Source organism: Clytia hemisphaerica, unplaced genomic scaffold (assembly GCF_902728285.1).
Source record: "Clytia hemisphaerica strain Z4C2 unplaced genomic scaffold, Clytia hemisphaerica genome assembly, whole genome shotgun sequence".
In the NCBI taxonomy this organism is placed as follows: domain Eukaryota; kingdom Metazoa; phylum Cnidaria; class Hydrozoa; order Leptothecata; family Clytiidae; genus Clytia; species Clytia hemisphaerica.
Genome location: NW_027103852.1, coordinates 998,362 through 1,011,822, shown reverse-complemented (window position 1 = coordinate 1,011,822; position 13,461 = coordinate 998,362). Strand labels below are relative to the sequence as shown.

Genomic DNA, 13,461 nt, shown 5'->3' with positions numbered 1-13,461 from the left:
AATCAAAATTTTCAGACGTGATGGCGTGAAATCGAAAAAAAATTGGCGTGATGGCGTGATTTTGGGTCCGCTGGGGGGGGGGTCTCTTTGATGTTTTAGCATAAGTAGGCCTCCTAAGAATTTGCTCGTGGTGGTTGACCTGAAATAGTACCCTGACATTATGACATAACCAACCGAGCGAGTAAATATATTTAATTTTAAGTTTGCAATCGAAGTTTGCAACTTAAGAAAAGAATCATTTTGATTCAAAAGTTTGCGGGATTTATTTGATTTTCACGGGTTTTAGAAAAAACGTAATTCGATTACAAAAATCTCTATTACACAGTTGAAATGATAAATATACCTAGTTGAATCAATAAAAATTTTGGTAACATTTCTGTTATCAAAATTCAAAGTCCACAGTTTATCATAACTGATTTTCAGCAGGTTTGAAAATTTTCACAAGTTATTAAAATGTTAGATTTTTTATGAGAAATGTTATCGAATTGGTCAATATTTGACTCATCTGTTTTTGTGTTAAATACTAGCTAATTAGATGATAACCTAATTTTAGGTTTTAAATTTCGTAAACACTGCGTTTTTTAGCGTAGGACAGTCAACTCTCTCTAATTTGAATCTTTGTTATTTGAATCTTTCTGTAATTCGAACTAAAATATATATCCCCTCAGCTGGAAAGTCGTTAATAACTCTTTGCAATTCGAATCTCTCTCTAAGTCAAATAAAATCTTTGGCCCTTGAAGATCAGTAGAGAGAGTCAATTGCATATGTCACGACACCAGGAACCGATCCTATAGTTACATGCTCCGTTCAATTTAGGTACACGCTTTTTTAAATAACAATGGCTAGAAGTTTTGAAGCCTTCGCCTGTTCTTAGCTTTCTGAGTTTTAACCTAAAATGGGGAGGGGGGGGGGCAAAATGTTCTTATAATGGTGTCATTTTCACCATCGAGCATTTTTGTTCAATTTCCTATAAGATAGGATGTTTTAGAAGTCACAAAGCCTTCTGATGATGATTTTGATATCATCTGCTATAAAGTGACAAATCAACTACATTTTGCAACTTCCATTTGGTGTACTTTACGATATCTTTCAACTCTTTGGAAATTTGAGAAAATGATCTTATTCGAAATATTGAAAGGTAAGGTGCCGAACTTCCCAAATCATGTTCAAAAGCCATCTTTCAAATATGCATCATCCTAAACCTCCCGCATCGAAAGACAAGATTTCGCACAGTACAATTATAAATTCCTCAGGCTGAGTTAAATAGGTTTAATCTTGCAGTGCCACCAAAGCAAAGATCCCCTCTGAAAATACCGTACTTTTTGTCTTTTTCAACTCGTATCAGCCCCAGGCCTAGACTCCCATCACAAAACAGTTTCCCCGATTTTACCTTCAATCGATATTTTTCCGCGATATAGATAATGTTTATGCTATATCTTTTCAACGACATAGTTCACTAGTCTACCCCAGGCCAAATAAACACCATCTCTCGATGAAAACAAAAAATCACGTTAAACTTGATTAAAGATTTATATCATTGGACAATGGCTCGGGGGAGGAGGCACTCATATGGTCCGAATCACGGCATGTGCCGCCCTTAGGGTAGGTACTTTTGATAGAGTGTACTACAAGGATCTTCTTTTAGCTGGATACACTGTAAGGGTGTGTTTGGGGAATACTGAATTGCAAGACTGATAGTAAAGATCTGATGTATTTTTATAGTTTTGACTCGCACATTGTCGACATATCAGGCTCATTTTAGGAGAATAAGACATGCAGTCAAACTACACTGTAAGGGTCAGAAATTTTCTGTAATATGCACTGTCAGGGTACGTTTTCACTGCTCAAAAGCTGCACTGTAAGGGTCCCATTTTGAAAGCCATATTTTTGGCGGCGCATGCCGTCGTTTAGAAATCGAGTGCCCCCTCCCACCCCCTCACCCCGGTAACGATGGGGGTAATTTACTTGCAAAACAACAATTTAAGAAATCGCTTGATGAATCTAATTGTACTTAGGCAAAAATCTGTGACGCCCCTTTATGAACCTGTTTTGTTATTTACCCAGTGTCTAGAATTATAAATAAATCTAATAAAACAAATCTGAAACAAATTGTTGATAGTTCTTCTTTCTATAGCATAAAATTTCTACCCACATACTGGTAGTGCAAAGAAAATTTCAATTAATTCAATTGACTATCAATATTTATCGATTGATAATTTAATAAGTGGGAGCCGAGTGCAAAATTGAAAATGAGGCAGTATATAAGATGTGTCGATTTGAGAAATTCTTCATTGAAGTGGAGGGAAGTGAACACGAAAATCAAAGGTAAGATTTTTAAAGCCTTACCTTTAGAATTGGTTTAATCTTTTTGAAAAGGTGCCTCTACCTAACTCGTCTACCTTAAAGGAACAAATTTTTGCGGAATTTAATTTCGCGGTTCACAGGTAAAATTCGGAAGTTTCGCAAAATTTAATATCGCGGTTAAGAGGATATTTTGTATAAAATAAGACCTATTCTTCCCTAAAAAGATTAATTAGATCAATTTATAGGTGATTTTCTAAACCATGAGAATATTTCGTGCTTCACGGAATTCAATTTCGCAGATTTCTCGATAAACCACGAAAGTAAATTCCACAAAAATTTATTCCGCGAAAATCCAGTGGGGATGGGTTTGAAGTGCAATTTTTGAATATTGAATGGAACCCACCAAGTCAAGAAATTCATGAAACAAATCAAGTCAGATTTTGAAGTTACTAATACATTGCTTCTCTGTTCAATTATAGATGAAGTTGGTCATTTTAATTGCTGCATTTATTCAACTTTCCTTAGCTGGAAAAGATCCAATTTTGGGCAAAGGTAAGCAATCTACTTCCCAAAAAAGAGGTTCTAAAAGTTACAAAGGTTTGACTCAAAATCAAGGTTTAAAAGGCTTTTGAATAATTAAAGGAAGGGCTTAACTTTTGATCAAACGCTTTCTTTTAGAGACATGGCATTTGGTAGAGTACTAAACTAGGGGCTAAACTGTGCTTTCATTTTTTAATGGAGATGAAACAGCAGACTTGCCTTAGTAATATTCTACAGACAGAAGCTAAATTGATCGAACCCTGTCTTCAACAATCACAGGCTAAGCTTCGGTTTCATAAATTAAAACAATCACACGAAAATTTCAAAATCTATTATTTTCCTTACAGATGTGAAACTTAGTCCTCAACAATTGCCCGGTAAACTTTACTTCGGAGACATGGAACTGAACAAGAAACAAGAAGATGCCTTGAAGAAAGGATCCAACATGGCTGGCATGCCAAACGATAACTCATATGCTGCAGTGCAAGGAGTCAACTTGAGATGGACAAACGCTGTCATCCCTTACGTCATTGACTGCTCACTCGGTAAGATAATATTTTAATGTTTCATCTACTTCCTTCAAACCAACTTATTTCCGAAAAGGAGTGTTGAACCAATGACACTTAATAATTCTTTAATGATTCCCCTTTAAGAAAGTAAAAAGATTCAAACTTACAGTGTGCATCTTTTCCAGGGTTTTAGCAGGTTTCCCAATCCACAGTACTTTTGAAAGAATTCCCTCGTTGGTTGTATTAGCCTCCTCAATGATTACCTGAAGTAGCAAAATACAGATAATTTGACTACCGGGTGTCCCAGAAAAAAATTCCGCTCTTTGAAGTGAATGTTCTCGAATTCTATGAATTTCTAAACAATCAATCCTTTTGCATTGGAAAGAAGGAGGATAAACTTAAATTTTGAGGGGTCATTTATTAAATTTGGTCAACTGGATCAAAAGTTAAGCCATAATGAATGAAAAATTATTTTTTTGTAATTGCTCAAAAACGTTGAAAATCGACCTATCGAATTGTGATAGAAGCATGATTGCATGGAGCATGATTTTCATTGTTGAAGTAATAAAAACCTAATAAAAGTATCTTTTTATGAAAAAAGAAGTAAAATTTTAAGTGAAACAAAGAAATTTATCTAAAAATCTGAAAAGTTTGATAATTCCAACGGATAATTCACTTCAATGGCTACACTGATGAAATCAACGCTACTTTTGACTTTCCGGGTGCATAGGCCAAAACTTGAAGCTAAACTCCATAGAAAATAATTTGAAATGACCCAAATGAAAATCTTTAGCCCTTTAGAAATTATTTCAAGCATTTTTTGTTTTCGTGTCCACTTTAAACTCTTTATTCCTGCAAAAAAGTAATAATTAGGTTATAAAATTTGATGGGTCGATTTTCAACTTTTTCGAGCATTTTCAAATAATGAAACTTTTATTCATTTCAGCATAATATTTTATCTAGTTGACCAAATTTGATAAATGACCCCTCATAATTTAAGTTTATCCTTCCTCTTTCCAATGCAAAAAAGATTGATCATTTAAAAGTTCATAGAACTCGAGAAAATTCACTTCAAAAAGTGGAACTTTTTTCTGGGACACCCGGTATTTTATACTGATATATACCAGGATCTACCTAGCTCTACTTAGAGAGTTCACTTCACCAACGTCAAAAGAACCAACCAGCCAGCGGAGTCCCTGATGGCACACCAAAATGAAATTCTAATTACGCCAACCCGCCAAAAATATTCTGCCATCACGTCATTACACCGAAAAAAGTCTCCTATTAATCACGTATAACGCTTTTTGAAATTATTCATCACGCCATCACGCTAAAAAAGGCCGAATAAAACCATTGCGAAAACCGCTTGGAGGTTTCTAAAAGGTAGCAAAAGTACAGCTCAAGAAAAAGGGTTTTGAAAAAGTGAGATTATACTGTAATAGCTGGGCTATATCACAAGATTCTATCTTTCTTTTTTTTACCAGAGAACCTTCCCGATGCAGTCGACTCCATCAAACGAGCTATGGCTGAATGGGAAGCTAAGACTTGCATCCGTTTTGTAAAGCACACAAACGAAAAATACAAATTGACATTCTTCAGAGATACCCAGTAAGTCTTTTTGCTAAACACCCATGTCTTACAGCTCCGGTGGAACTTTTTACCTCAGTATGGCGATAAACCCAATGTGGATAGAAATTCTATTGTTCCAAGGTTAAAAAATCCAGTGGGGATGGTTTTGAAGTGCAATTTTTGAATATTGAATGTCGAATGGGGATAAATCAAAGTCAATTTCCAAGTGGGGCTGAAATTTCAGGATATATTCCCACCGGTGACGAAATTTTAAAAAACCCGTCCCAGCGGGTCTGTGACACAGGGGTGTGCTTAAGTCTTCATTTTAGATAATACACCTATCAAAAACGAGAAAAGGCGTTAGAGTTTACCAGGGAGACATTACGTTAAAAAGTCCATATCTGCCAGAGCATCAATTCTTAATGACATGACATTCTGCTTCAACTCGTCTTGGTAACCTAAAGATCGCTTTCCTCACGCTAGTGTTTTTGCAGTCAGATGCAGCAACGATAGATGTTGGAGAGTGGGTTAAAAACCTCCAAAAACTAAAGGTTTTGGTAGAGACACAGCTCATTTTGAATTCAGGTTACCAACTAAAAGGCAACTTCAACTACTTCGTAGTCTAAGGGTTATATCTAAACTACTAAGGCGTCTTCTTTCAGTACATTGAAACGATTATTCATTTATAGCTGCTGGGGAAACGTCGGTATGGTTTCTTACTCTCGTATCTCAGTCGGTTACGGATGTGAATATCAACACGTCATGACTCACGAAATTGGTCACGTTGTAAGTTTTATTGAGCAGATTTTCTTCGTTGTGCCGACAGACCTTTTTGTTTTCCAGTAACCCATAGACATAGATTAGTAATATACAACATGGTATCTCTTTCGAAATTATTCGAAGAGCTAGCAGCAAACTTTTTTTTACGTTTTCAATTTCTTATGATTTCAAATGGGCTATTCCAGAAATAAGTACTTACCCTTACAATACATTTATCAAAAGTCCACCCTTACAGTGCATTTCTGCTATTTTCAAAAACATACCCTTAATCGACGCACACATACCCGTCGGTCAATCTTTCTAACTCCACTCCGTGTTTCAACGTCAACATTTCTAGTACCGATCAACTCTTATCATCGTTTGATAGATGTTTTTTTTACGTTGCAATAATAGTCTCTCACTGAAAGGGTTAACCCTTTCCGGACGCACGGGCCACTGGGTGGCCCATGAATCGTGTTCCTATATGACGCAGGGGCCACCGGGTGGCCCATAGCTTTGTAAAAGATTTTAACCGTTTTCGCGCCAAAATACAATAACATGGTTTTGAATAATGATTTTGAGATAAATTTCCCGTAACCTGCAAAAAACCGCTTTTCGATATCTTGTTTACAACTAGAATTATAAATTTTAAATATTTGTTGTAAATTTACTCAGGCTAAATCTGTAAGGGAAAAATTGCTCAAAAATTTGGACAAAAAATCACTTTACTCAGATTCTTGGAAAGCTTTTGACATGAAATTTTTTTACCCGGCCAGTAATTCAATTCTCTAAATCATATTCAAAGTTCAAGGCGTAAAGCAAAGGCCTTTTACTCTATTTCTTTATTCAAAGTCAAAAATTTTGCCTTTCCGAAAAAAAATCTGCCGATTTTTCGGTCACGTGACCAGGTGTCAGCCATATTTAAAATTATTTTTTTGGTTTTTCAAAACCCCTTTTACATGTGAAAAAAACGAGGTATTACTTATCGTGATATCTTTTATCAATCACTTTCTATTGCAATTTTAGTGAAGCCAGTCAAAAATCAAATTTTTGTTTGCGTCATATAGCCGTGAAATCATGCGTCCGGAAAGGGTTAAGAAAAGACAGGTAATTTCTAATGTTTGTGCTTTGTGCTAGCGTACCACCAGTTAACGTGATAAAGCCTGAGATTCATTGGGTTGAGATTCCTACTGTAGGCAGGTTTATGAAATACACATGATTTGTTTTCCTCCGTAAACACAGTCTCGAATCTCATTAGTTTTCATAACTGAATGGTTTACTCAGAAATGGTTTTCAACCGTATTGCCTGTAGGCAAATACTAGTTTTCATATTTTCTAGGTTGGATTTTACCATGAACAAAACCGAAAAGACAGAGATCAATACGTCACAGTTCACTGGGAAAATATTGTAAGTTTTTTTCGAGAAAATGTTTACCTAACGTCACAATTTCTAGCTACGATCATCTCGAGAGAACTTAATTCTTAGAAAGTCCTAGCAACAGAGCTAAAAAACACAATAATTTCTGTTAGTGAGTGTCCTCTTAAGCAATTTTTGCAAAAGCGACACCATTGCAATCTTTCAAAAGCTTTAAAAAACAATAGCAGTGGCGTCAAATCATCAAAGAAGTACAGTACAAGCCATGAATGTCTAGTATAACGTTTAGCTGTAAGATAGGGTTTTATTCCAGATAGAAACATAAAAGTTTTCGGAGTTACTCAAAAAAGTAAAAAAATATTGTTTGATAGAATGTCCCATTATATTCCATCCATATCTTTAAAGTTCATTGCAAACGAATTTTTTATCTTGAATTCCAGGGTCAATTCAAGAGTGCTTTCGATATTGTCAAGAACACAGACTCCCTTGGTGTCCCATACGATTACGAAAGTATTATGCACTACCCATGGAACGCTTTCTCTGCCAATGGCCGAAATACCATGACTCCAAAACAAGATACACGTGGACAGACCCCATATGTAGCCTTGAGTGACCTCGATGCTAAGCAAACTTCATTGATGTACAACTGCCCAGGTGAGATTTTCAACATTTACTTAATTTAATTATATTGCCTGCTAACGTTAAAGGGTATATTACGTACACGTCATTAAGCTATAATTGGTAAGCTTTTTCTAGACTCTCAATGATACAACATAGAAGTAGAGAATAAACTTGCAGGCCCGGTGGAAGCGGGGAGACTTGAGCCTACCCAACTTTGAGCAAATGACATTTTTTTATCAAATTCCAAGCGAATTTTATCTCATTTTGAGCCTTCAGCCTCCCCACTTTTACGGTTGTTCCACCGGGCCTGACTTGTGTATCAGTAAAGCAATTATCTCGATCGGAGAACCAAACCCATTTTGGGAATTTGCCCTCTTCTGGAAACGAAGTAGTTCATTTTTCTTGACATTTATACATTTGACGCAATCACGCAAATATACGTTCCAAAGAGATATTTTTGCCTTCAATTTTCCCGTGGTCAGTATATACTGTATCAGAAACCTTTGCAGATAAAAATATCTTTTAAGAGAAGTCTGATACAGGACCGTTTCTTGATCGAAGTATTTTACTTTACGCTGTACAAAAGTCACCATAGCAAAATATTTTACCAAAACGCAAAAGAAGACTTGTTACAATCAAAAATTTATTTCGATTCTATTTCAGCCATCGAAAAACAACGCAAAGCAGCTGCTGCCAAAAGACACATTGGACAAATCGATGTCAAACCTGGAAGTGGTAAGCGATTGACAGATTATCTAAAGTGAAATCTATTCATTCACTCAAATCTTCTGTCAAGTCCCAGTTGGCCATTGAAACTGTGACAACCATTGAAAGACTGTATACCATTCTAATAAAATATTTCTAACAATCTAATCCAAGGCCATAAGAGGTCCGAAAAAGAAAGCGCAGAGAAATTTCTGGAATACCTCAATACAAATTTATCAAACCACAATTTATTTGTGTTGTTTTAGAATGTGTCGATAAAAACCAATATTGTAAAGATTGGGCCAAAGCTGGTCATTGTTCAAAATCTTCATACACACGTGAACACTGTAAATTATCATGTGGTTCACCAACCGCATGTCAAGGTAAACATACAATCGAGTTTCAAAATTTCCATGTGCAAATCCTTTTGAACTAATCATTAGTCCCTTCAAAGAATCTCAAAAACAAAAACCTGAATCTCACAACCATTTCAATATAAAATTAGACTTTCCGTTGAGGTTTAAAATTAGAGAAACACAAATGCACCATATACATACGCAAACACCACATTGCATTGTTTTCTGACATTGCATCATGGATCAAACAGCTGATTTGTTGCAATTAACGTATTGTCTGATTTTACGTCACTCATAGCCAATCAGCTGTTGGATTTGTGATTTAATGCCAAAAGTTATTGCAAAGGTGCATATCAAGAATAGATGACGATCAGGGAAATAATTAGAAATAAAGAAATTAATGCTAAAAGAGTACCTTGTGTGCGATTCACTTTTTAAACCATTTGTTCTCTCTCTCATAGGATCTGACTGTATCGACAAATACGCAGATTGTCCAGCATGGAAAGACTGGGGACATTGTCATTTGAACCCCACTGTTGCCAGGGAATGTCAAGCCAGCTGCAATCCATTCTGCAAAGGTAAGCGTTCATACAGGTTCATAAGATAATTCATGATATTCATTACGTAATGTTATAAACAGAGGTACCTAAAACGACCGAGTGTTTGCAACTGATTTTCACTTTAAACAATAAGACTGGTGGTAAACGTCCGGGCTATTTTGAGTGCTTCCGTATGAAACATTCACGTCTTGAATACCATGAATTTAATTTATAGTCCATTCACTATCATCTGGATAACCGTTAACGACTTTTAAGTAAAAACTTTTCTTTTCACAATCAAAACAAATAATTTGAAGAACTTTATTCACATGGTAGTGGACTGAATGAAATTATCTGACAGTATCTGTTAGAAATGTGAAGATATTTATTGTTTGAAGATCAACTTTGGCTAAAAGCAAACTGGCTTCGTTTTGGTGTGATGTGTCTGTATGTAATAGAAATGCCAGTACTAAAACGACTGGAAAAGAAAAGCTTAGAAAACTCTGAATAATCTAAGCAATAACAAATATCATAACGAATTACCTCGACCCTTTTACAATCATAGGGTCTCCACCAACCCAACCACCAACCCAGCCACCAACTCAACCGCCACAAACCCGCCCACCAGTTACCAAAGCACCCACACAAAAACCAAACCCAACTGGTCCAACCGAAAAGCCAAAGCCAAATGGAAAATTCCTAGGAACAGGTAAAGTTTTTGTCAGAGTAATGCATTTAACCTTTTAGCGAGTCAACCCTTTTTTAAATGGCCAAAAAGACGAGCTTAAAAAAACTTAAAAAGTTAAATTTGAAGAGACTCATATTCATGATATCCACCATTGTAATGTCTTCCACGGACTCAACAGCTGATGTGATTGGTTGTAAGTAGCGTATTGACTGATTTTACGTCACTTAAAACCAATCAGGTGCTGGGTCCGTGATGTAATGTCAGAAGACATTGTAATGGTGCATATCATGAATATGTGAGCTCAAGTATCATAAACTGATAAGATTCCTGCAACTTCTTTTACAGAAAGCAATAGACTCTAGAAGCAAAGCTGTTTACCTTTCTCATTCTCATTGGTAATTTCAGGTATCTTGTGCATCGACACACACAACAAGTGTGGCGAATGGGCTCAACAAGGAGAATGCAAAGCCAACCCTGGATGGATGTTACGTAACTGTATGAAATCTTGCAACGTCAAAACTTGCGATAAAGGAATCCAAAAACCTCAAGGACAATGTGCTAATCCCCTTGGTTTGGCCATGGACGAGCGTGGTCAATACAAAATCCCAGATAGCGCTTTTTCAGCACCTACTGGATGGTTGGCTCCAGGTTAGTGAATGGGCTTTTCCAGAAAACATTTTTACTCCGCTCACTGTTTGAGAATATTGATTTTTCGAAGTATTGAACCCCCTGGATATCCTCTCTTATAAAGATGCTTACCCCTAGATATCGTATTTTTTAACTTGAAAATACACTTTACCCCCTTACTCCCTTGTAGATATTTAACCCTCTGAATATCCACTTTTGAAAAGAAATCGTTAACCCCCTGGTTATCCGACATCCTCAACAGGGGGCGACACGGAAATTTTCTGGAAAAGGCCAATCTTTCGTTTAGAATATCCAAGAGGCTATTGACAGTATCTGTTAGAAGTTGCAGCACATTGGCGATATATTCAAGAGGCTTTGGAATGCCTTTAAGCCTGAATGGGAGTATAAGAATATATTAGACGTGATTTTGGTTTAAAAAACCAACTATAGAGACGAAAACAGATCCCTGTAATTCTTTAATGTAAAATAACAAGCTGATAATTCAATCCTCGTGATTTCACGAGTCAAAGTCAATCAATATCAACAAAAATTCAAACTCGTCAAAAATGATAACCTTTGCTAATCTCAACAAAAGACTTACCAACATTTTTCAATTTTTCTTTTTTCTAGGAGCTGGATGGGAAGCTTCCGCCTCAAACGCCCGTCTCTACATGGGTGACGATTATGATAAAAAACGTATTGGTGCATTCTGCTCCGCCTCACACGATGCCGCCAAACAAGCCAATGGATACGTTCAAGTTGACTTGGGAAAACAAAATACCATCCGATACATCGCTACACAAGGTAAGCTTTTTTTGATAACACCTTAAACGGTAACAGAAAGAAAACTGGTAAATTCGAGATAAGTCTAAAATACTAATTCAGTTGACACACTGTTTTTCACAACATCCATGAACGTTAGATGAACGTTGAATGAAACAGCGTTGTGTGCCAGCTGGATTACAAGGTGTTATGGGGAGCCAGCATGTAGTACACCCCCTTCTCACAGACCCACTGGATAAATTGACCAAAATATTGTCTCCGGTTGAAAATTGTCATCCGATTTTCGTCTCACTGAAAATAACCAAATAAACCAATCCTCGCTACAAAATATTTACTATTTTTCCAGTCCCCAATGAATTTTCTAACTTGAAAACAAAAGAATATCGATCACCATCCATAAAAAATATGAGAAAACCGATCCCCATCGAGTTTCAGCCCGTTATTTTTATCCCCATTGGCTAAAAAAATCCTACTAGGTCTGTGAGAAGGGTAGTATGACAACATAGTACAGAAGAGCAATCTCCAATATACTAAAATATTTACTTTGATTGATATTGATGGATAGATTAAACTGTTATTGATCAATGTTTCTTCACCACATCCAGGTCGTGACAAATATTTTGAGAGAATCGAGAAATTCAAGATCTCATACAGTAATGATGGAAGCAACTTCCAAATGTACCAAGATGGAACCGGACAAGATAAGGTATGATAGAAATCTTTCAAACTAATCTTGAATAATCTAAATAAGCTTGAGTTTATCGACCCAGTGATATTTAGAATTTCTAAGTAGCAATGAACTGACCAAACCAGATTCTGAAGTTTATTTCGAGATCAAGTTACCAAGAATAATCATTGTTTTATATCCGCCAAAAACAAAAAGACATATTTCGATAAAATTTCAAATGATTTCTTAATTTCGAAATAAAAGATGGATATGTTTTTCTCTAACCTTTTATCTATATTTTCATCTTCTTTAGCTTTTCGACGGTAATTGTGATCACGTGACACCAGTCTTGAACCAATTCACCACGCCCATCAAAGCTCGATACATCCGATACCATCCATGGAACTGGAACTACCCATGTCTCCGTATGGAATTGTACGGTTGTTAAGAAAAATTATGAAAAATTATGAAAAACATTGAAACATAGAATTATTGTAGAAATCAAACGTGAAATATAAATCTTATTTTTCTCGAAGTAATACCATTTTTTGAATTTTTTTTGACTTTGAAAGAGATGAATCTCAAAGCACAATGCCCTATACTAGGAAAGATTCAATATCTTTAGGGTAGGAAAATCAATAAGCTCACTGGTTCAAAAATGATCCCTGGTCAATTCTTACCAAACAAAAATACATCAATTTTAATGCACCAGTGAAACAGCAAGACCACATGGGTACTGATATTAACTTGATGAGGAGTCTCATTATATATAGTTGTATTAATTAAACATTCATTAAGCAAGGTGATAAATACATATGTTTCTCAAATTAAATTAACTAGATTTTGAAAAAGATTAGGTCGACCCTGTGTATTTCACATCACTAGGATATCTTGTAACCTTGTAAAAGTCCAATGCCAGAAAGAAATACAAAGTATTCTTAAAAGTATACCCCCTGTTTAATCCAAATTAAAGGTCTTTGGTTTTGAATATTGTGTTTAAGTCCCAAGGGGCTAGAGAGGAATCCCCTTCCTCAAACAAGGAAAAGTCCAGCCTCAATATTTGCGCCGCATTACCATTAGGAATGACGGCTGGAATCTAGCCCTTTCTTTCTTTGCGGCAAATGTTTTAAAAATCTGGCGATGACTATTACTATACTATCAATCTGGCTTTTGTGTGAAAACCACGCGGGTCACGCATGGGAAATAAGTGGCTTCATTTACCATCCACGAGTTTCAAACCCAGTTCCTTCACGCCGCTTTGAAATCTATGGTCCTAAATTAGAGCTCAGGTATCCTCAAGTTTCTCCAGTAATAGTAAGGTTTTCATCTGTCCAAGCTGACAAAATAATTTCATAACAGATTTCATTAAAATCAGGCTCTACACTCTAAAATATACGCGATGAGTTTTAAAGAATCGTT

The 13,461-nt window shown here is 36.0% G+C and overlaps 1 protein-coding gene across 1 annotated transcript; it reads left to right on the top strand.

Annotated features, from left to right (window-relative positions):
- The first annotated feature begins 2,237 nt into the window (after window positions 1–2,237).
- On the top strand, window positions 2,238–12,581 carry LOC136807954 (zinc metalloproteinase nas-14-like). Its single transcript, XM_067064579.1, has 15 exons — window positions 2,238–2,325; window positions 2,784–2,856; window positions 3,192–3,389; window positions 4,838–4,961; window positions 5,612–5,708; window positions 7,021–7,089; window positions 7,497–7,710; window positions 8,341–8,412; window positions 8,649–8,765; window positions 9,200–9,316; window positions 9,843–9,986; window positions 10,371–10,613; window positions 11,223–11,396; window positions 11,981–12,081; window positions 12,356–12,581. Exons 2-15 carry the CDS (start codon window positions 2,784–2,786, stop codon window positions 12,488–12,490), a joined length of 1,878 nt encoding a protein of 625 aa, XP_066920680.1. The 5' UTR covers window positions 2,238–2,325; the 3' UTR covers window positions 12,491–12,581.
- The last annotated feature ends 880 nt before the right edge of the window (window positions 12,582–13,461 follow it).

Coding starts and splice junctions, on each gene's coding strand:
- LOC136807954 (XM_067064579.1), top strand. CDS start 2,784: ATGAAGTTGGTCATTTTAATTGCTGCATTTATTCAACTTTCCTTAGCT. Junction 4,962..5,611: donor ACATTCTTCAGAGATACCCA/GTAAGTCTTTTT, acceptor ATTCATTTATAG/CTGCTGGGGAAACGTCGGTA. Junction 7,090..7,496: donor CAGTTCACTGGGAAAATATT/GTAAGTTTTTTT, acceptor CTTGAATTCCAG/GGTCAATTCAAGAGTGCTTT.